The sequence below is a fragment of the Mchenga conophoros genome, linkage group LG14 (assembly GCF_057382185.1).
Source record: "Mchenga conophoros isolate Kocher_MC1m ecotype Shallow Benthic linkage group LG14, M_conophoros_male_GT1.1, whole genome shotgun sequence".
NCBI classification, from domain to species: Eukaryota; Metazoa; Chordata; class Actinopteri; order Cichliformes; family Cichlidae; genus Mchenga; species Mchenga conophoros.
In genome coordinates, this window is record NC_140539.1 from 37,296,721 (window position 1) to 37,319,427 (window position 22,707).

Here is a 22,707-nt window from a genome sequence, read left to right on the forward strand (position 1 = left end):
AACAGGGACGCAACACCTCCATGAACCTCCATGCCGATGGACTGAACCCTGCCTGAACACAGAGCACGGCAGCAGGCTCTGAGCAGGAGCACCGACTGATCACTGACCAGTTTCACTTCATCACGCCACAGAGTATCAAAAATAGAAACCTCATTTAGTTGACCTAATTATTAATACTGTAATTGTTCAACCTGCTTATCCAATTTTATTTTATGTCGAAATAGTTTCTTTTCATTTTTGTCTATTTCAGGCTGTTTCTGGTTACTTTTTTTTATTTGCAATGCAAATTTTTATGGCTTCAAAACATCAACCATTTGTAGCCGGTGTGGAAAAAATAAAATCAATTAAGCTACAAATGTTGCTAGATGCTGAATTGTCTGACTTCTATATGTCAGTGTATAAAATCAGTAAAAGAAACATCGATTGTGATTGGCTGAATGTGGCTGTGATCTCTGCGCTCCTGCTCATAGGCCGATGACGCCGGCTCTCCCTCCGTCCAATCCTTGAGCTCCTACCTGCTTGTCCTTCTCCACATCGTAGCCCAGACTGATCAAACAGGCCTTGAACTCCTCGGCCATCAGGGCCCCGCTGTGGTCCTGAGATCAGCCAAACACCCAATGACAGAGCACCGCATCGTGAGGATGAACCAATCGTAACACAGGGATGGTGGCGGTGGAGGACAGTGACCATGAGATCCACAGCATGCAGGGAGACGATGAAGACATGGAGGACGAAGGGACACACATTTATGGATGTTTAGACAATGTCGCCACACACACACAAACCCCCACACCCACTCAAGAGCTGTGATGTTCACAAACTGTCACTTTTTAATCTCCACCAATCACGAGCGTGAGTGAATAACAAAGACAGATGATCCCGGTCCTCTTCAGTCCAGAGCAGCTTGCATTCATGGACACAGCAATGAACTGTTGTGGTTTCACAAAAGACTTTCACTCAGAGATCCACTGTTTTAATGCAGTTGTTACCTTTTTATGCTTATTTTTTATGCATTAAATTATGATACATGTTAAGGCCTCAAAAATTTAAAAATTAATCTATATTTAAGGGAGAACAAACCTCAGTTTCAAAAACTGTGGTGTCGTCTCTGCAGCATTTTTAAATGTATATAGTTCAGAATTTAAATAATTAGCAAATCACTGCATTCAGTTTTTATTGAAAACTGACACAATGTTCCCAAATTTAGAGAAAAGTATCCATGCAAAAACTGAAATGGGGTCAGCGGGTTGCTACAAGTGCTTTCTTTGTACTGAGTGCGAAGAATAGTTCCAGTGTTGTGTCGTCAAGAAATAAACACACTGATGTGACGAACAAAAAGACTGACGGGTGAGTGACCACCGTGTCAGATAGTGGCATGAATGAGTGACACACACAGAGCGGCATGAGATGGTGAACGATGGCGGTGTCGTCCTCCTCTCTGACAGCTGAGAGCTTTCAATCATCACGTTTAACCACCGCAAAACACAAAAAATGACATCTGGTAGGTTTAGTTTAGTTTTTTTAAATGCAGAAAACAGCGTTCCAAAGGGATGACAGACATCTGCAGGTTTGCATGTCCAGTGAGGGGAAAAAGACCAAGTGCAACCCAAAAATAACACATTTCAAACCAAATGTAGCATTTCTTAGCCGATTTAAAACAAGTAGCCTTTTGCTAACTGGATGTTTCCTCACTCTTCACCCTCCTGGTAAAAGCCAGTCACCATCCGTGCCTTTTTTTAAATTTCACCAACACCGCCTGTGCTCGTGAGTGAAACATCAGGATGAGTACTTACATGTCTGGCTCCTCTCTCACCCCCATTTAAGGTCTAAACATCCAGTCAGTCACATTATAAATAAACAGGAAAAACAGAGGCCAAATCCTCACACTGAAAACTGTTCAGGAAGTCCAATTAACCACAACTAACCCACTGCTAACGACTATACTCTACACAGACAAATACATAAGATGCTTGGTGCATCATAGCTGGTCTACACCATCATGTATTGTATATGTAATGGTAAAAATCATTAAACGCTTCATATTTATAATTTTTAGATCAACACATGAAACAAAAACAGGGTTTCTCCTCAGGTTTCACTGCCAACCTAAACGCCCAATACTCTGTAATACTGTGAGGTTTGATAACAGGGTAACAGAACAGGTGTAATAAATAACCCGTGAGCGCAGAGCTCGGGCCCTGACCTTGTCAAAGTGGTTGAAGGAGGCGCGGTACTCGTACAGCTGCTCCTGGCTGATGCCCTTGGCGTCACGCGTCAGGATCTGGTTCTCGACCTCGTTGATGGTTCTGGCGATGGTGGTGAGCAGCTGCTCCCAGCCCACCCGGAGGTGCTGCAGTGATGGGGCGGGGTTGACAGGAGAGGTTAAGAACTGAGATGCGAGAGAGGACTCGGGTTTGACAGTGTCCTCAAAGGTTAACACAAAGCATGAGCTCGTTTTGTTACAGAGCTCATGCACACATTATGTCAACACAGCTGTCCTACTTTCAAACATTTTCATTTGGGAAGTGAAAAAGACTTCATTCATTCATTGCTGAAGGTTTTGTGCGCGTTTGCGTTACCTCCATCGTGTAGGAAGTGTACTGGTTGTCGAAGATGAGCGCCTCCTGGATGTGTTGGTGGTATCCCTCCAGCTTGTTAATTTCGGGTGTGTATGATATGATGCTCTTCTGGTATTCCTTCAGGTTGGTCAGCTGGTCCTCCAGGGTGCCGTTCATTTCAATGGATATCCTGCCAATTTCCTGCCAACACAAACACACAAACACCTGAAACGCTGACACTCGAACATATTTATAAAAACAAAAAACACTTTTCTAAATAAACTTTTCCAAATGACTGTAAGATTTTTTTTTCTGTAAGGATGCTGAAGAGTTATCATTTACGGTTCCTGAACTATGAATAGACGAAGTACATTTCATTCCTCCTGCTCTCAGTAACGCAGTGTGCATGCACAGTAGGGCTGCCACAAACGATTATTTTGATAGTCGACTAGTCACCGATTACTTTTGCGATTAGTCGACTAATCAGATCATCATCCATTGAACATACAGCATACAGCTTATTGCACCAGCAGCATCTGCTCTTATATAACTATCATTAGCTTTCAGCTTTAAGTGTTTAAGGTATGTGCTAACTAAAAATAAAGACAAGATGATAGTTTATTAAATTTTAATGACATTTGCAGAGTGTTTCGGTGGAGTTTAATAAACTCCTTGCTATCTAAAATATAACAGGACACCGGAGTAAATTCTCCAGCATCTCACACTTCTGATGATCAGCTGTCTGCTTGACGTTTATTCAGCTGTGTAAAAACTATAACTTTAATCTCAGCCAAACCGATTTACTCAGGAACAAATAAAACACTGAAAAAAGCCAAACAACATTTTGAAGTTATCTAAGTGACTTATATATCATGTTTAACCTGAGTAGTGAAAACGATCTGCCGGGAGTCCGGTGTTCTCACGGCTCTAGTTAGCCTAGCCCCCGGCTAGCTATCGAGCTAGTGGGTAACAGACGTCTCCGAAAACGTCGGAGCGCTTTTGAAAACATGTGGTGTCTTGATAAACTGAGCAGATATTTGAGGTTTACACAGCTACATTCTCGCCTGAAAATATGTTAAACGTTTATTTTGTGACCCAGAAAGAATAATAAGAATAATATTAAAACTAACCAGCTGCCGCCATTGTTGGAAACTAAGCAGGGCCGCGCTATGAATTCTGGGACACAGTTTCTTCTTCTTCGGGGTTTAACGGCAGCTGGCATCCTTGGACATGCAGTGCTGCCATCTTCTGTTTCAGTCCATTATTACACTCTTAAATCCTACTACTGATTCCTGCGTCTTTTGTGATCTTACAAAGCTTCAAACGACGCGTCGACTATTAAATTAGTCGTCGACGATTTTGATAGTCGACGTAATCGTGACTAGTCGACTAATCGTGGCAGCCCTAATGCACAGTGACGATCTAATCTAAACACAAAGCTCATGGATACAACATCTACAAACTGAAGAGCTCTTCAGGCTGTGGGTAAATCCTGCACCCTGTCTTACATTTGCTCTGTGAGTCCGTGTTTCACAAAGTGTCTGCAAAGTGACAAACTGCACACAGCTGAGAAAACGTGAAAACCTCGACATAATGATGAGCACGTTGTGACTGTGGGGGCTGATCAGTTACCTCCATTTTGGCCTGGATGTAAGCGCCAACCGTGTTGGCCTGAGTGGCGAACGTGGCTCTCAGAGTGTCGTTGGAGTTCTGCTTGTTCAGCTCTTCCTGCAGGGCGTTGTCACGCAGTGGCACCATAGCCATCGCCTGCAAATGCACACAAAGAAGAATTAGAAACAACTGCACCCACACAAACATGAAGCACCAGCTGCAGAAAAACATTCAGTCACTCAGCCTGTAGAGGGCAGCGTTTTTAACACACTGGACAAAAGGTTCTTCTTCTATGTAGGATTCACCGGGGAAAAAGCTTTTAAGAGGAAAAATCTGCGCTGCGTCATTAAAGCAGCAGACAGCATTAATAGTTTACTGCTCTGGCATGAATGAGCTACACGTTTATTGCCTTAAAACGATTAACGTCAGCCTTCGTTAAACAGCAGCTCACCTGTTCCCACTTGCTGTTGATGCTCTCAGGTGTGATGGAGGTGTACGGGTTTCCGCTGCTCAGCTTGATGCCGTTGCTCTGGGCGATCTTCTGCACCTCGGACTGGATGGACTGGATAGCCTCGCGCTCCTTGTTGGCCTCGGGCAGGGTGGACTTGAACTGCTCGTGGGCTGTGATCAGACCCTGAGAGAAGGAGGAAAGAAACACGTTTGCTGGGTTTTCCGTTTTTGTGGGATAAACGCAGCTCTGTGGCTTTAAATAGTAAACACTGGAACGTTTCTTTGGCTCAGTGCTGGACCTCCGCTGTATGTTTCATATGCTGCACTTGTTTATTCACCACTTGACTTCCCAGTTCCCAGATACCTGGATCTCCTCAATGTTGTGGACGATGAACATGTCCTGCAGGTCCTCCATAGCTCCCTCCATCCAGTTGTTGAAAGGTGCCGCTCTCTTGGCGTACTCCAGGTACAGCTCATCTATCGACTCCAGCTGCTTCTCTGTCCTCTGTCGGCAGGAAAACAGAAGACGGCCTTATTAAAATACATTTCAATACATTTTAAAATACATTTGATATTTCATTGTGTCAAATGATGATCCTGTCAAAATCCTTTTAAAGCTCAAAAGGTGCTGCACAAACAGGCCGAATCGTACCTCCAGTGACTCTTTGCGTTTGTGGGTGAGGGCTCCCAGGACGTCCCACTGATCGCAGATCTTCTGACAGCGAGCGTTGACACTGGCGGCATCGTAGTAGTCCAGTTCACTGGAAAAGGAAGAAAAGAAAAAGGGGTTTTCCTTTGTCGAGCACTTCTCATGATCAGATTCACTTTCAGACGCACTTCTTTCTGTTAATCGACACCATCTGACTGTGAGGTCAGATTTTGGACGTCAAGTCTGGTTTAAAATTTTAGAGAGGGGAAAGGCATCAGGCGACTGCTCTGAGTCTGTGTCGATCAAACCAAAGTGACCTGACAGAAGCCTCAAAGCTGCTTCTTTATTCTGAAAAAATGCACAGGCGTCTCCAAAGAACACCGGAGCTGCTTCTTCACCACTTTGCTCTGTAGTTTTGTCCATTTCTGACTGAAATGTGAATTTAATGCAACTCGAGACGATGTTAAAGGAAGTTGTGAAAATAATGTGAGTGTTGGAAGAAAAAGAAGAAAGAACTGAAGTTAAAGTTGTTTGCCCCACGGGCGGTACATCTAAGAATTCAAATGAGAACAAAACGAATAATACTCCAACTGTGAAAAATGATCTGCTGGAACGGATTATTACACACCAGCAGCTTCGGGCAGCAGCACAAACCATCAGTAAGTTTCAAAATTTAAACTTGTGCATATTTAGCAGCTTCATTACTCAGAATAAATGAACCCTGACGTGGAGACGAGAGCCATCGGGAGCTAGCAGCAAATGATGCTGCGTGTTTCACCTCACAGCGAGGCGCAGGTACTATGCTGACCACAAACCCACGTGAAAGGAAAGAATTATCACAAACTGTGAAGAATAGAGCTGCCCGACCTGCTTTGTGCGTTTATGCATGAAAGAAGCCACGAGGAACATTCAGGAACCGATGCTAATGAAGTCAGAGATGTTAGCGGCTCCACTCTTACTTGAGCTCCTGCGCGATGGCGGCGATCTGCTCCACTCTGTCCTGGTGGGCGGCCAGGTCGCTCTCAAAGGCCTCGTGTTTCCGGAGCAGCGCCTTGACTTCTGACAGGGTGCACGTCTCATAGTCTTTCTGGGTAAGCATGGCCTCCTTACCTGCATGCACAAAAGCCTCACTTATTCAGAGACGAGCATTCTGGCGTCGTGAAGACGTTTGCTTCACCGCGATGGAATTTACATACCGTCGGTCCAGGATTCATGGATGGCACACTTCTGGTGGAACTTGACGGCCAGATGCTCCAGTCTCTCCAGACGCCTGATCTCGCTGAGGATCCACTCCTCGTAGCCTTTCTCTGCTCCTTCCAGATTGTGCCACGCTTTGTTGATGTCCTGAGAGCAAACAGCAAGAGTTACTGTAGAGCAGAAACTCCAAACACAGTAAAACATCTCATACGTGCAGAAAAGTGTGAAAGAGGTGGTGTGAAACTGCTGTAATATTTACAAGGGAACTTAAAGCTGGATTGTTTGTTAAAAAAAAAAAAAACACAGAAAAGTAACTTAACACTGACTGTGTTAAACTCACTAAGCTATAACTGAATCAGTTTTTACACCAATCTTTAGAAATCCTCTGTTAGCGTGCGACAGGCTGCTTTGCGACTGATGATAATGAAGTTGTGTCGCGCAGCTTCAAGTGTGGTGTAACTTTTCCCATCGACTGTGTGCGAGTTTCATACCGACACCATGCGTCCTTCTGACGGCATGAAGGCAGGTCTGTTGCTGAGTCTCAGTTTAGTCTGCAGAGTGTTGAAGCTGATCTCCAGCTGGCATTTCTCTTGGACCTGCAGACAGGAACATCTCAGTGTCACTGGACACATTCAGCAGAGGAAAACCAACATTCATATGTGAGAGGGCACAGCGCTCTTATATGGCGATGCCACCAGGACAGATACAAAGGTTCCAGCGATTAAGAGCATAAACTCTTCAAAATGTTATCTGAAGTCAGAGCAAAGAAGCCGAAGAGCTGTTCATCTGTACGGGTTAAATGGACAAGACAACCCCTGCTGGTCACTGGAAAGAATGCAGGTTTAGAGAACCTGTGCATTTTCAGACATAAAATCAGAGCATTATAAGCTAAATGCATAGAATAAGGTCTTGGGAAAAGGGCTCGTGCTGCCACGCAGTGTGAGATTAACACACTATAATAACTGGTTAATGTGAATACACAGTATACAACTCTGCCTCAATTTAAATGCTTGTAACAAAAGGCTGAAGAAGCTCTGTGCAGAGAGAGGTCAGAGTAACATGTGAGAAAATATTTGCAGAAACATTTTCCAGCAGACTCTGAGCCATTTCTCCTTGTTTCCTCTCCAGAGGGACACAATTATAACAAAAATGAACAAACACTGATGAACCTCAGTGGACCTCAGGGACACAAGCAACCACTCTGCAGAAGCTACACCATGAATGAGTTTAAAAACCCAGATTTTAAATGTCAAGAAGAATAATATTATTTTGGAAGAAAACAAATATTGAACACTGAGTAAGATTAATGAGATTAAACTTTCCACTACAAAGATTTGGGTCTGGCAGGCGATCCAGGAGTTTGTGAGCCTTTTTTCTTTGTTTAGAAATGCTGAGAACAGTTCACGCGAGGTTTTCTATACCTTGGGTGGTTTGTGCACACAGCGGTAGTCTCTGAAGTCCTCCTGTTTCACCTGCATGTCATTTACAGTCTTCTCTTGGGTTCGGTTCTCCAGCCAGGGGATGGTCCGACGGATCCACTCCAGGAGCTGGAGGCAGAGAGGACAGTGGTGAAAACAGGACAGACGAACGGGTCGTCCTCCTTTCTCCAAAGTCTGCCGTGCAAGTAAAAGATGGCATGTTTCGATACTCACATCACTGGCCAGTTTCTCGTAGTCCTCCATCATTTGCTCGTTCTCCTGGTTGACAGCCAGCACTTTGCAGATTCGATTTGCGGCTGTCTCAGCCTATTAGGAGGGAGAGTGATGAGTGGAGCTGGACATGACTGGATAAAACTCCATCAGAGTCTACTCTCTGAGCTCAAAGCTTCATAATAAAGTCACTAAACTGAGCTTCAAAATAAGTGTCTACCGCTGCTTATTAGTACCTCAGCCTGGCCTTTCATTGCAGCTGTGACAAACGCATTTTTGCTTTTCAAATCTGTGCGCACACTCCACACGCAGGCAGTGAGGGAGGAATGTCGAGCCAAGTTTAGGCACGTGTTATTTAAAATAAGGCAAAAACGCCAATGTAGGTCAAACCAGGGCTTAATATGACTGCTACAAACATGCTCCAGCTCTCGATGGTTAGTTCAATGTGCCAAAGTCATTCTGTGTGTATTTAAAACTTCATGCATCTCCCTTCAAAACCTGTGAATCAGTGCTTCTAGTTACAGTTCATGTAGCGCTGCAGTCCACGTCAGTGCGTCTGCCTAGGATATTACACTACTGTACCACTGAAATATAAAACACAGAATTTGATAAGCTGATTCAAGGTCATACCTACTGTACAACAAAACATCTGCATTTATGCTGCTCGTCCAATAAGCTTACAGGCTATGCTTTCACCAGAATATAAGACACAAGTCATATCATGTAAAACATTTAGAATAGTTTGAAAAGTGTTAATAGCTGAAAAGAAACTTGAGACATCAGCTAATGTTTCCCACAGTAATGAATCCAGACCGGTCTGGTTTCTCTAAACCACATCAGCAGCATGACCACCGGCGGTTTGCCGCTTTCCCGGAGGAAGAATCCTCGTCAATATAAAGTGTTTCATGTTCCAGCTGAGATATCCATAAATCGAAATCTGTGCATGATCTCAGTGGAAAAGAAGAAATTTAAACGTCAAAATCACCCACAGAAGCATGCATGGAAAGCAATCAGTGCAGGTGACCGCCGAGTTTAAGTCCAGCCCATAAAGTCTGGAGCATTTTGAGGGAAACAGCTGATGTCCAAAGAGCCGAGACAGAAGCACCAAAAGTTCCCATCATGCTCCTGCTCCGTTTCCTGTTCTGCAGATAATATTTGACTGAATTTGTATAAAACCATAAGTGCAGCTGAACTGTTGGATCGAGCGAGGAGAAACGCAAAGCAGCTCAAACTTCCATCTAATAAACGCTGGGCTGGAATTCCAGCATGTTGCTGTGATTTCACCTCTGATCTTTTCACACTCTAAAAACTTTAAATAACAAATGTGTTTTACCAACGATGGAAACTTTGGTGCATTTCAGGGTTTTTCTTCGCAGCGCTGAGTGTTAATGTGAGTCTGACGGGTGAGGAGCTCACCTTCTGTGCGCCAGAGAAGGCGTGATAGAAGCAGGAAACATAGGTCATTATGGCCTTCTCATCCGGCCTCAGCGTACCCACGATGTCTACGCATCACCCAGCAGAACAGAGGGAGAGAGAGAGACAGAGTGAAGCCAAAGCTACCCAAAGCTACACTTTGATTGCCCCCTGCAGGATGTGAGAGAAAGCTGAGTCAGGTGGGGGCGACGTTGAGCGCCCCCTCGTTAGTGCCACAGCTTGGAGCGCCTCCTGTCACCAGGAAGTGAGGGCCACCAGAGGAGTCCTCTGGAAGGGAATCGTGGGACGCTGGAGCCACAAGTTCAAGTGTGGGACACAAACAGGCATGAACTGCTTAATCCAGTCACTCAAAGCGGTTCATTCACTGGGTTCACTCAGCAGGGCAATGATGTCAGCACACTGACTGACTAATTCTTCTTCATCTTCAGAGTTCTATTCTCGTACTCAACTACAGCGTCTTCATCAACTGCAGGTGGAAAAATATTCTCAAATAACCAAGTGAACAAAATGAGAACGCAGCACAGCGACTGGTGAATGAAAACGCTTCCTGTGAACTGGAACGGGCGCGATTTGTGTGACGTTGTTGAATAAATTACGATGCTGGCAAGAGCAGTAAATGTGGACGTTTCAGAGTTTGTGTTTGGTACAAACGCAGCGGTCAGAGAGCTAACGCACATAACTCACCAGCTAAAAACAAAACCTGAACTCGTGCCCATTTCTGACACACACACACACACACACACACACACACACACACACACACACACACACACACACACACCTCGTGAGACTGCAGAGGAACAAACAAGTTCTGAATGAGCCAGAAAATTAATTAGAGGAAGACGAGCAAACAAGAGACGCATCGATTGGCTTCCTGTCATGGGCCCAGAGGGAGGGGGGGGGAGGAGGAAAAACAAGAGGGTAACGAGAGGACAGGGACGAAGATGATTTAATAAAATTTATGACAGACCCACTATGAATCTTTAACATCATATTTACTTGACTTTATCAGAGACATGCATGATTTGAAACCAAACTTTCTCCACAATAAGAGTTTTTACTTATAGATTTGTCTCGTGCACATTATGTTAAAAGTCTAAATTTCACTTTGAGCTGCAGGAATTTGATTCTGGAATTTTGAATTTAGCAGTTTATGAAAGTGTACAGAGTAAAGTGGTTTCTGGTCTTTGTGTTTGTAAAGACTGAGCTCGTGAGCCTTCCTGTAACATCTAAAGTTTATCGACTGATATCATCCGACTAGCTCCTTTGATTTTTTGCACGTATATTTTTATCTCGGTACATATCGTTCATTTCATTCTGCACATAATGCAGATTTTATTCTGTCTGTGTTATTCATCGTTATTAGTTCCTGCCTTTGTTTCAGCCCCGACTCTGCAGGATGGTACTCCAGTTTTGCCGTACTATTGTACAGACGTGCTAAAGGTAAAGCAGAAAGCGATACGCATCTAAAGCTTTTCAAATAACAGTTCGATAAGGTCACAACCTGCAGTGCCAGATGGGCCAAAAAGCCCGAGAGCTGCTCTAAAAAGGAGGAACTCCATCATTTAACGGGGCGGGTTCACTTCTTTGCATGCCATGTTCTCTGAATATTAGGAAGTGACAGTTTTTCCAAGCCAAATCTTAACAATAGCAGCCAACATGAACTGGAACTACCTTTTCTTCCTACATGTACATGAAAAAAAATAAATCTGCAAACAGTTATAATGAACAACAAATAGGAATGAAGTTGTGCTTCTGCATTTAGACGCTTTGTGGATGTAAAGGTTCGGTCTAACTTCCTCCCAACAGTGAAAAACTGCCAAAAGCAGTCTGATGCTAAATGTGTTTAAATTTGGTATAAGAGAAGATGTTGCATAGATCCTAATATGCTTCAACTCAGTGAATACACAGCTCAGATTAAAGCAACGTAGCTGGTGCATAACTGAATATTCTCATTTTGAGTTTGGGTTTCATTTGGCTGAGGGAACTGTTCCCTCTGGATCTGTGGAGAAAGTTTTTGGATCATGGTCAGAGTGGCAGAAGAAAATGAACCCTGATGAACCTCAGTGTGATACATGCTAAAAAGCTAACAGGGTCTCCTTTAAGAGGAAGTGAAAGCAGTGAGATTATCCTGAGGAGAGCGCCTCAGACCTGGATGCTTTTAGTGGTGGGAGAAAACAGAAACGTCCTAACGGTGATCGTATATTTCAGCATTTTGTTTGCTGGCCTTGTCCTTTTGTTTCCTGGAAGGACTTTATTTTAAAGGATGGGGACTTCCACATGTTGAATCAGAGGTTTCTGTTCATTTTGTTTTGATTTTTAGTTTTTTTTTCAACCACAACTGTTCAAAAATGTAAAAATATCCATGGGAAAAGTTCCATCTGACAGATTTTAGCTAAAAATAAAACTAAACGCAGCTTTAGTCCACAAACTCATTTCTGTACGGCAAACATTTACCGCTTTCACCAGCATGCTAATGTTGAAATCGTTTGCGTGTTTGTGTCCCCACAAACCCAGCGTCCCAACAAACCCAGCGTCCTGGCTGTCGAGACAGAGCGTGGCCATGCTGGACAGGAAGCAGCACCTTGTTAGTAAAAGGAGGTTAAAGGTTGACGTTGGCTCAGAGGGTACCTTCTGTGCTCCAGAGAAGGCATGGTAGAAACTGGACACATAAGTCATTATGGCTTTCTCATCTGGGCGAGCAGTGTTCACAATGTCTACAAGTCGGGGGGAGACCATGGTTATGAAGACGCACACATACAGGCAAGACACAGGACAAGTGATTACACAATTACAACAAGACGCACACAAACTCATTTAACGAGCTGCTGTAGCTGCCAACAGCCTGACATGCAAACAACAAATACAACGACACACACACACACACGTAGACACACACAGCTCAGGTACAGTTAATACACAACTTGGATTTCTTTCTGTAGAGTTTGAAGCAAAAAGAAAAAGTGGCTTGTTATGACAAGAATGGATCCTGTGAAGGAAACGTGGATGTTCAACATGGTCACACATACAGATGAACACAGGAGGAGGAGCAACGTCGATCCTGAAGATGCCTCGCGTGTCCTGTCACCGAGAACCCGAACACGCTTTGGAGATCGGGCAGATTTACATGCACACAACGCGGCGACAAACCCCGTGCAGGTCAGCGTGGAGCTACAGTCACATGTACGTGCTGCAAAGACGGACTCCCAGGAAAAGTCACGTAAACTCCTATTTGATGTTACAGACTGGTCAGAAATGACAAACTGTGTCACTGTTTTAAAAAAACACCTGGTTCACTTTTGTCACACCACTTCCACATCTTACGTTATGAACAGTCACTTTGTTCTGTGCACGTAAACAAGCCCGTGATGTTTTAACACACGCAGTGACAGATCCGGCAGAGACGCACAGATCAACAGCCGACTTATTACCTTCTGCGTCCAACATCTTGGGGATGTCCAGGTGCTTCTCAGCCACCTCAAAGGCGTTGTTCAGGTTGGTTACAGGATCATCCTAAACAGCAAATCACAGACGGCAAACAAGCCAGTGAGTCGCTTCAGGCATTTGTAACACAACTTAACAACAGATATCAAAGCATTTCGATTCACCATGTTTGACCCAAAAACTGAAATATTTGAAGAGAGTGGAGGAGTGTGAAGCTGTTCACCTTTCTGAGGCTGTCGTAGTCGATGAGATCAGGTCTGTGTCTGTGGATCAGAGCGTTGAAGGCAAGACCGTCCTTCCAGCTGTTGGAGAGAAAAGACGAGTTCGGGGTGAGGGTGGAGGTGACGCTCACACATTTGCTGCATTACAAGTCGACATTATCGGCGCCGTGAACAAAAACTGTCCCGATCTGCCGCCGGGACCAAGATCCACATCTCCACTGTGACACTGAACTAAATTTATGAACTGATCTGAAACTAAATGAACTTCATTAACATTCTTTTCGAGCTGAATTTGGGTGAAAGATGGTTTGATTGATTATATCTGGACGTGTTGCATGTGATACATCATCATCAGCTGCTTCTGAATTCCTTCTCACAGTTTTTCATATTGAAACAGAGAGAAAATAATCACATTTGTCTATTTACAGCACAGTTGTGCCATGTTGCACTCTCTCCATCAGGGGGCGCCCTTTCTACACAACAGCAGCAGATTTGAGGTTTCATGTAAGCGTTGAACACCTGAGCTGAATCCAGAAAGGTTCAGGGAAGTATCTGCGTGCGCCTGTGTGTGCGCCAACTCAACTTTTATGCTGAGTTTAAGAAACTCTCAGATCAGTATTTTTCATATAAAGGAAAAAAAAAAAAAAAAAAGAACACTGGACAGCTGCTCACATACCACACTTAACCACAAACACATTTCATCAATGCCACTGGAGAGTTTCACTGTATCCGCAGGATTCCTCAACTGGATTCTCTCAAGGTTTTGTTGGTCTTTACAACACAATATTACTGTGTGTGAACTGCTTTCATCTGACAATAGAAGCCTTTAAAAACGAGTCCAACGTAAAGCCCTGTGTGTACGTTACCTAATGTGGAAGTTCTGCACATTGACATTCTTGTAGGGAGCCGTCTTCCTCTGGCACCACAAGAGTAGACCCTCTTTGGCAGAGGTCTCTGCAGAGAGAGGAGAGGAGGAGACAAGAGACGTGATCAGTCGGAGCACACGGGGGGAAATGTCTCTGCATCACATTCATTCAGCTGCTTTGACCGTTTGAGTCGATTAGCCTTGTGCAAGCAGACCAAGAAATACCCGAGGCCGTTTTCAGCGTGCTAAATATAAACGGCCACGGTGCTCATGAGCAGAATTGAAAATATGAGGATGTTTGTGTTTGCTTTAGGTTCCTCCACACACACTGACAAAATATCCGCCGCTAATATGGAGAATTACTCCAATGACTTCTAGCAGCCCACACCCACCGCAGCTAATTCAACTCAGACTCTTTTAATTAGCCTGCAGAGTCAGTTGTGCTCAGAGAGGAGAAATGAACCTCACCTCCACATTTATCAACACAAAGCTAACGCACACGTTAATGCACAAATGAGTCATCGGCTGGTTTTACTGTCAGAAAGTTCATCAGGACAGATTTGGGCTGTTGGGTTGACTCTGTGGGACTAAACTCGAATAATTAACTCATCAGTATTTAAACTATTTACTTCTAAACCTGCTCTGATAACATGTAAACAGCACATAACCAGGCAGAGTTAGAACTGTGCTGCTAGCAATATGTAGTTTAACGTGATCGGTCTTGTTTCAGGCACACCTGTTTCATCTTGGCTTTATTTCATCGTGTGTGTGTGTGTGTGTGTGTGTGTGTTTCCACTTCCTACATGCATATCAAGCCCGTACATCTGTAACTGCAGCAACCTTCAGGGCTTAAAAATGAAGCCAGTGCAGAAGTGCCAGAATCTGCAGTTCCTCTAACTTTAGGTCGGCTCTGAAAGAGAGTCGATCCCCACAGACTCCCGTGATGCTCGAGTCCAGCCATGAAAATAACATTTTTACAGCCTGCTACAAAAACACTTCTGTGCTCTTTAGCTCAATCTCCCCCTAAAAACAGATGCACAGCGGGTGAATTTTTAAACTGCTCGTTCTTAAAGTGTTTCTAGTGTAATAAAGCTCTGAGTCACAGGTGAATGCCAACAAAGGAGCCACTACCTTAGGCTAGGCCTCAGCCTTGCCAATGAAGTCCCTAAATTAGAGCTCTGGAACCTGATTTTGGATGTTGGTGCCTTTCTGAGAATTAAAACGATGAAATTATCTGGTAAATATAAACTGCTGCAGGTTTACTGCACTCAGGCTGCCCAAGATGTCGGTGCTCTACTTATTTGTAGGTAACTTGTAGCCTCAGTTGTCAGTTATCTGCATTTCTGGCTGCAGACACAAGAAAGTGCAACTTTTCCAAGTGGTCTATAAAAGCCTGCTGCAGGTCTTTGTCAGTCAGCTGGCCTGAAAAACCTGGCTGGGAGCTGAACTTTAGAGAGTTTGATTTTTTTGGTTTTTATTTAAGTGATGGATAAAAAAAACGAAGAAAGAAGAGAGCGAGGTGCGACAGTTTTCATGGATATGAATAACAGGAAGCTGCACCTTCTACAGAGATGTCCTGGATGGCGAAGCGGAGGATGATGGTCCAGATCATTCCCAGGGTCATCTTGGCGTTTCCATCCACGATTTCTATGACACACAGACACACACACACAACTTAATCAATCACTGTGTTTCTCTGTTACACCCCAAGAACCGTAGTTCTTGTCCATCACTGCTGTTTTTACAATCCTACATCTGCTGTTCCATTTAATAATGCCAGCACACCCACTCACAACTACGCTTAATGTGTAACGGCTGCTGAGTCTCTGCTAATTCCAGGGAAAGTGTGATGCTCAAACAAAGATTTCTTTCATAAAAATCAGTGAAATCTGGGGAAAGATGACTTTTTACTGGCAAAGGCACATAATGACTGTTTAACGTGTCGTGTCGGTTAAACAGGGAGGATTAAATTGATGAGGAGGGCAGATTATGTGAGTATTGTGTGGATAATTTAACATCAGAACTTCATCTAACAAATAAATTCATTGTTAATGTGAATAAATGTAAATCCTGGCAGCATCGAAACTGGAACATTCTCCAATACGGTTTTCAGAGTTTGGCCGGTGAACGATGACGGTTACGTTAATGAGCAGATTCCACTCTTTGTTCTCAGACATTCTTAGAGGTTTTATCAGTCCTGTCATGCTTTCTCACAGACACACACTCAACTTGGAATTTGTGCTTTTATTGTAGGTTCACATTCTTTGTGGTTAATTTCGTATCCACCTTCAGCTGTCAGCAGATTTAAATAGTAAATTACAATTAAAGCGATGAGGCTCCGCCTTTTCCCTTCTTACAATAAAGGTGTATTCACACCTGCACTTCAGGTTTAGGTAAATCACACTTGGCTGGTTGTGATTCATTTGGCTGCTCACGTGCAAAACAAACAGCAGCGGTGAAACCGTTCAGAGGAGGATCAGTCCGATCCTGGTGTGAACAGGGACGCGAGGCGCACTCAGAGTTTCAGCTAATCTTGTAGCAGCAGCAGCTAGCTAGAAAATGACGTGCTTCAAGTTTAAAACCCTGGGAAACAACTTTTCAATTTGAAGAATCTGACCAGGGAAAGTGTGCACTGAGCATCCTGACAGAGGGTTTTTCCCTCTTCCATCTGCTACGTTTGCATTTTCCTCTCAGTTTCCAGCCGACGACCTTTAACGGGCTGCTGCTTTCACAGAAGGCCGGAGTGTGTTTACAGCGCGCAGTGTGCGCGCCATACTTTGTGTTCAGTGGTCACCAGTATCAGCAGCGTCATGCTACAGGAATGTCATGGTTGCTCTGATAGTAGGAGAAAGGTCAGCGTCCTGCAGCCGTCCGACACACACACACACACACACACACACACACACACACACACACACACACACACACCGCCCTCAGTCAGCAGGATGAAGATCGGTTTGACAGACATGTATCTTACCAGAGTTTCTTAGCAGAGGTTCTATCAGCAGAAGCTTAACGATGAAACGTCTCATTAGAAAAGCGTGTAAAGGAATCAGGGTGACATGTAGGAAATGAGAAGGAGTTGACACAATGCAGTGTGTGTGAAGTGACCCTGTAGTGTTATTGTGCCGACACTCACAACTTCAGCTGTGAACTGAAGCATGTTTTCAGCACTTTGTGGAATTAGCATTTGGGGGGAAAGACATGACCACTGAAGCCAGCCTTCAAGCCCCTCCCCCAGTTTAGCAGACAAAACAACTGCCAGGTGGTGTCACCAAGATGGCTGCTGAGTGGAAAGACCTGCTTCTGCGAGGACTTGGTAAAAGTGTCACTGCGCATCAAATCAATCGCATGTGAAAGTTCACAGCTGACCACGTCACCTGTTACGGAACAACTTAAATGTCTTATCAGGGAAATTATGGAGAGCCAGGAGTGACAAAATGAATTAACTAAATACACTTAAATACACCATTAAATAATTAATTAAATGCTCGTTCATTACATTTAAAACATTTAATAAATTATTTAACGGCATATTTAATTCATTTTGGCCCTCCTGGCCCTCCTTAGAAAATACAGTGTCTTTAAATAAATACAACTCAACTCTTTGGATTGAGGGAAATTTTGGAGCGCGAGTACCAACAAACCGTACCTACACCTCATAGTCTGAGCCCTGTTTGTCCGGAGCTCCCTGACACTGTTGCATACCACAGCACAGTGAGCACAGCTTTGATAGAAAATAAGGAAAAAAGGAAAATCTGCGTCTACATTAAAAGGCCTTATTAGTTTTAACGTCTTCCTGCTTTGAATCGCTTTCACTCACATTACAGCTGCAATTAGTGGCTCCCATTTAAGGACCATTAATGAGCCGAAGCTCACCACTAAGTATAAAATCACCACGAATGTTCACTTTCAGCCACGCTTTCAAACATTTAAGCGAACCGCTCCGATTAGATCTGCAGTTAGTGAGAGTTTTAACTTCACACTCGTGCCGGCAGTGACGTGAATGAAGGCTCACCCTCTGCTCCAATAGACACCAGCTTGACTCCCTTGCTGGCGATGAAGTCCAGGGCTTTGTTTACATTGTTGATCTTGTGGACCCTCATCTTGCCTCTTTCAGGTTTGGGTAACCGTTCGCCTGCAAACACACAGGAACAGAGAAAAGAGCCACTTAGCTGAGGTTGAGCATGTTTCCACGGGCAACATTCAGGGAGGTTTAAGTTACAGCAGCGACGCCGGCTTCACTTGAAACTGGAGTGAGTTTGAAAAGGAAGCCACATCTGAGCCCAAACGTCATTAGTGAATGACAGCAGCGCTAACACAAACAGCTCCACTGCTACAAACCCAAACCCACTGCTGTGTCTTTAAATGCCTGCGATTAATACTGATGTCGGAAACTGGGCGACGACACCCCGGAGATGCTGTGCATCGTCAACATCTGAAAATATTTTTCCCTCTCATTGAGACCCACAAGTTTTTCTGCGGCTTCTGTGCGACTCACTCCAGAAACACTTCATTATTGCAGACGTTTAATTAAAAACTTGTACACCCGCCCTAATTTTCTGACGACTCCGGCTCTCTGAGGTCGGACGGTGACTCACCGGAGATGACCTCGAGCAGCAGCATGAGTTTGAGCCCATCCCTGAAGTCCTCCTCGATGTTTTCGATCTGCGTGCCGGCCTTCCGCAGGTGGGAGTTGCACCACGCCGTGAACGTCTGCGCGAGAGCAAAGGAGGGAGAAAAAAAAAGACAATTGGGGTTATTTGCAGCCCGGGTCAAAATATTTGTGTAGCTTTTATAATAATAAACCACTTTGAATAGTGAATGAAAGAAAATGAAATTCAATGGGCAGGAAGGGAGGTCAGGGAGACACTTTGATAAGACAGGAAGTGCAGGGAGAAACACGACGTGAAAGTTTAACTACATGTCACACACGAAGATGTGGAGTTGGCATTTCAGTAGCAAAACACTTCATGCATAGTTACCCTACAAAGTCGTTTAAGCTAAAAAGACAGAAAACTAACCAACCCAGCCCCATCTTGGCTCTCAGTGTCTGACGCTGCTGTCATTAAAAGGTCAGCACACAATGCCAACGATCTACTTTATTATTTTTACTTGCAATCAGACGGACATCTGAGTAAATCAGCAAATCATGCACATCCACCGCTGCTTGGAAACCGTGTATTGGTTTTTCTGGTTAGCCGTCATTCTTTAAAAACACATTAGAGGTAGGCGCGCGACTGCAGATCCTGCAGCACTTTTTTTAAACAAAATTTTGTCACATCACTCTCCAAACATCTCAATTGCAGCACAACATCAGACTGTCTAACACACTTGGACGCATTCATCTGTTACATGACTCATTATGCAAGTTGGGGAAAGTGCGTAAAAATGCCAAGAGACTAAAATACATGGAGGTCGAGCATGCACACTTTCAGCAATGGTGCAAGCAGAGATTGAGGTCAGTATTTTTTGTTATTGTTCAAAACAGAAAAACTGTAATTTATGTACTTGGGAGATTAAAGAGGCAGTTTTAAGCAACACAAAAGCTCTGGAGATGAAATGTAGGTGTAGCTTTACGAGGAACTGTCCAGTAGGAGAAGTGACGGTGACAGGGAAGACCTTCCAGCAGGAAGGGTTTGACAATAAAGACATAAGGTAAAACAAAAGGAAGCACAGCAACAACCTGTATGTTAGTGTTGAATAAAGTTTAACAATAAAAATAACTGAATCTAGCTTAAAGTGGACCCATCTCCAGAACAGGCCTCACTTAACTCATACTGACTCATACCTTCTTCTGATTGGCTGACACATGCAAACAGCAGGTTTTTTAAAGTGGGTGGAGCTTCTATGCTCACAGTCAGAGTTGTGTGCCCACATGACCTACATGTTATCCCCCTTTACCAAGCAAGAGCCAAGACAGGCCATGTTTAGTGTGAGTACCCATCAGTCTAGCAGTGTTTGTATCTATGTGCAAGATCATTAAAATGGCAAGTGCTCGTTAAATGAGAAAAATTGGGAAGTTTATTTTTGTAATATGCTGAAAATGTCCCAAAGCTCAGAGAAATAACTGGTGCACATGTTTGTTTAAAAACTAAATAACCTAAACATCTAAGCATGAAGCAGTCTAATCCAAGTATGTGCATCAGCGCACTTGGAAGGCAGCACAAAATCCAGAATGTAAACTGAGACTCAGACGGGACACACAACAGACACACAACAGACACACAACAGACAACTTTGATAACTTCCCAGCTTTAAAAAGGGACTTGTGCTCATTTCCAGTATGTCTGCATATTCAGCCTTGTGTCTACAGTAGCTTTGCATGATTCACAGCACAAACTCATTCTGATTTGTCTCAGACCATCTTGCACTCTTCCTGAAATGAGCTGTTAAGCTCCTCCCCTCTGACGAGCCAGCTTTCTTCTGATTGGCTGCCCCTCGTACAAAGAGGGTTTAAACATCAGCTCACAAGGATTACGTCAACAAATGGTGATATCAATTTTCAATCTGTGGTCATATTTAATGAGCCTCCACCAGAGTTAACAGTTTGTATTTAAAGTCTATCAGCCCACTTCACCCACCCACACTTCCTTTACTCCACGTCTCCTGAGCTGTGTGTTCATAAACATTATGACAGGGTGCTGCTCGCCGCCCTGCCCCTTTACCCGCTATCCCACTGTGGATACTGGCACAAAGCACCCATTGAGCCTCTTGGATAATGGCACCCTTCAGCCCCCCGTACACTCCCTTAGCCCGCTCCCACTGCCTCTCCCTGACCCTCCCCCAGACCGCCCGATACCAACCCCCTCCACCCGACACACACAATTACACAGAATGAGGCCGAGGACAGAGAGGAAGGAGGAGGAGGAGGAGATACATTTCACATAAACAAACGGACATACAAACAAGGTTGGTGGGCAGGAGGGGGAAGAGTGACAAAAGACAATGCCCTCGCTAACACACAATGCAGGAGGAAGTGGCACTGCAACGACAGGAAGTTACAGCTCGGTTTAACACAGAGCAGACAATCAGAGCGAAGATGCATTCATCACTGGACGCGGCTGTCAGCTGTCACCAAGACGCCGCACCGGAGCCACGAAGCCGGCAAACTGTCGTCATCCAAACATATCAACAGTTTACTCATTTTCTAATCTTTCTCTGCAACACAGTCCAGCTTTTGAGAGCGTATTTCACCTCGCGCTCACTCAACGTTTCACAGTTTGAAAATACTTTACACAATGCGCCTTGCAAAGCCCATTTCCCATCATTCATACAGGGCTGATGTCTGGCATTCCTTACAGAGTCCAAGTGGTGCACACAACATCTACAAGCGCACACCTGTGCTTTGCAAAGTAAAAGAAAAAAAATGGAGAGTCTCCATTTTCAACCATTTCTACAAACGTATTATTCAGTCCACCTTAAACTTAACAAATGTACTTCTGGGCACCCGAGTAAGTGCAGTGCCGTGTTAGAGGCCACATTCAGGCTACGAGCTGTTCTCTCTGCTCCACTCTGTAAAGTTACTGTATAGTTGACTGAAACTAAACCAAATCCAAGTGTAGAGAAAAAAATACACTTTTAAACCAAAACTAAAAGACTTTAGAAATAACAGAAATCGAGCTGCTGTGCATGTGTCGTGTGATGGTCTGAGACGCGTTTGTACTGAAATAACTGCTCTATGTTCTCACTGCGGACAAACAGCACCTATAACAGCAGTGAAAAGGAACAAGAATGCAATACCGAACTGAGCTTGTACTAAAAAGAAACCAGGAAGCCCATAAAAGACACTATATGATCTTTCTCAGTTCTAAATTTAAAATAAGAACTAATTAAAAACACCACACACACACACACACACACACACACACGTCTGAATGGCTGATTCTGTGAGGACGTTTTACGTGAATGTGTTCTCTATTCTCAGTGCCTTAACGAAACCCGAATCTGAGCCTAAACTGAGTTCAAAACCTGAAACAGTTTTCTGAAAGAAGTTGAAAATAATAAAAAATAAGAGCTGTACAAACAGTTCAGACGTTTCTAAAGTTCATGACTGTCTAATGAGTTTCTCAAACACATCTGGGCACGCTGATGTTTCATTTGTTTTAATCGGCTTTGGTTTCCTGTTACAAATGACTTCCATCTCTAGTGAGTTGAGAAACGGTAACCCGGGACGTTTGATTCTCGTTTTTCATTGGTTAGCATGTGTGAGATGCACCTGGGCAGGTGGAGAAAAATGGCGTCTGTGTTGAAGCAAACTGAAAGGCAGTGATGGTCTTCTCCTCTATATGCACACTAAAAAAAAATAAAAGAGCTCCATTGACAGTAAAGTCTATTTTGCTGATGTCATCATTCTTGTGACAGCAATCACTCTACTGGCAAAGTAGCATTCGTGGCCTTCCTCCAGGGTCAAAGGTCAGACCTCAACAAAGCATTGAAGGACTCTTCAGCCTGCTTTATCTGAATTTAAAACAGCCCTCCAGGCTGGTCCATCAGGCTGTTGCGTGTCTGTCATAGTTCAGGTCTTGTTTTGTTTTTTTATAGTGGACACACAAAGCCTGCCTCTGGCTGAGCGAGGCCATTCACTGACAGCAAGGAGTGGAGCTGCTGAGAGGATCTTACAGGCCGA

The 22,707-nt window shown here is 44.0% G+C and overlaps 1 protein-coding gene across 5 annotated transcripts in view; it reads right to left on the reverse strand.

Annotated features, from left to right (window-relative positions):
- The window catches only part of LOC146560324 (alpha-actinin-4-like), a 56,099-nt gene that overhangs the window by 2,712 nt on the left and 30,680 nt on the right, over positions 1-22,707 (reverse strand). For 2 of the 5 annotated variants that reach the window (XM_085244302.1, XM_085244301.1), the window contains exons 2-20: positions 18,680-18,794; positions 18,097-18,216; positions 15,639-15,725; positions 14,080-14,167; positions 13,216-13,294; positions 12,980-13,061; positions 12,180-12,265; positions 8,118-8,210; positions 7,887-8,012; positions 6,957-7,061; positions 6,465-6,612; positions 6,228-6,378; positions 5,272-5,380; positions 4,984-5,124; positions 4,621-4,803; positions 4,191-4,325; positions 2,580-2,759; positions 2,204-2,350; positions 516-596 (exon numbers count right to left, since the gene is read on the reverse strand). In XM_085244302.1, the coding sequence (XP_085100428.1) occupies positions 516-596; positions 2,204-2,350; positions 2,580-2,759; positions 4,191-4,325; positions 4,621-4,803; positions 4,984-5,124; positions 5,272-5,380; positions 6,228-6,378; positions 6,465-6,612; positions 6,957-7,061; positions 7,887-8,012; positions 8,118-8,210; positions 12,180-12,265; positions 12,980-13,061; positions 13,216-13,294; positions 14,080-14,167; positions 15,639-15,725; positions 18,097-18,216; positions 18,680-18,794 (2,256 nt within the window). Of the gene's footprint in view, positions 1-515; positions 597-1,793; positions 1,827-2,203; positions 2,351-2,579; positions 2,760-4,190; positions 4,326-4,620; positions 4,804-4,983; positions 5,125-5,271; positions 5,381-6,227; positions 6,379-6,464; positions 6,613-6,956; positions 7,062-7,886; positions 8,013-8,117; positions 8,211-9,530; positions 9,617-12,179; positions 12,266-12,979; positions 13,062-13,215; positions 13,295-14,079; positions 14,168-15,638; positions 15,726-18,096; positions 18,217-18,679; positions 18,795-22,707 lie in introns of all 5 variants that reach the window. The other 3 variants (XM_085244300.1, XM_085244303.1, XM_085244304.1) reach the window with 3 other exon arrangements.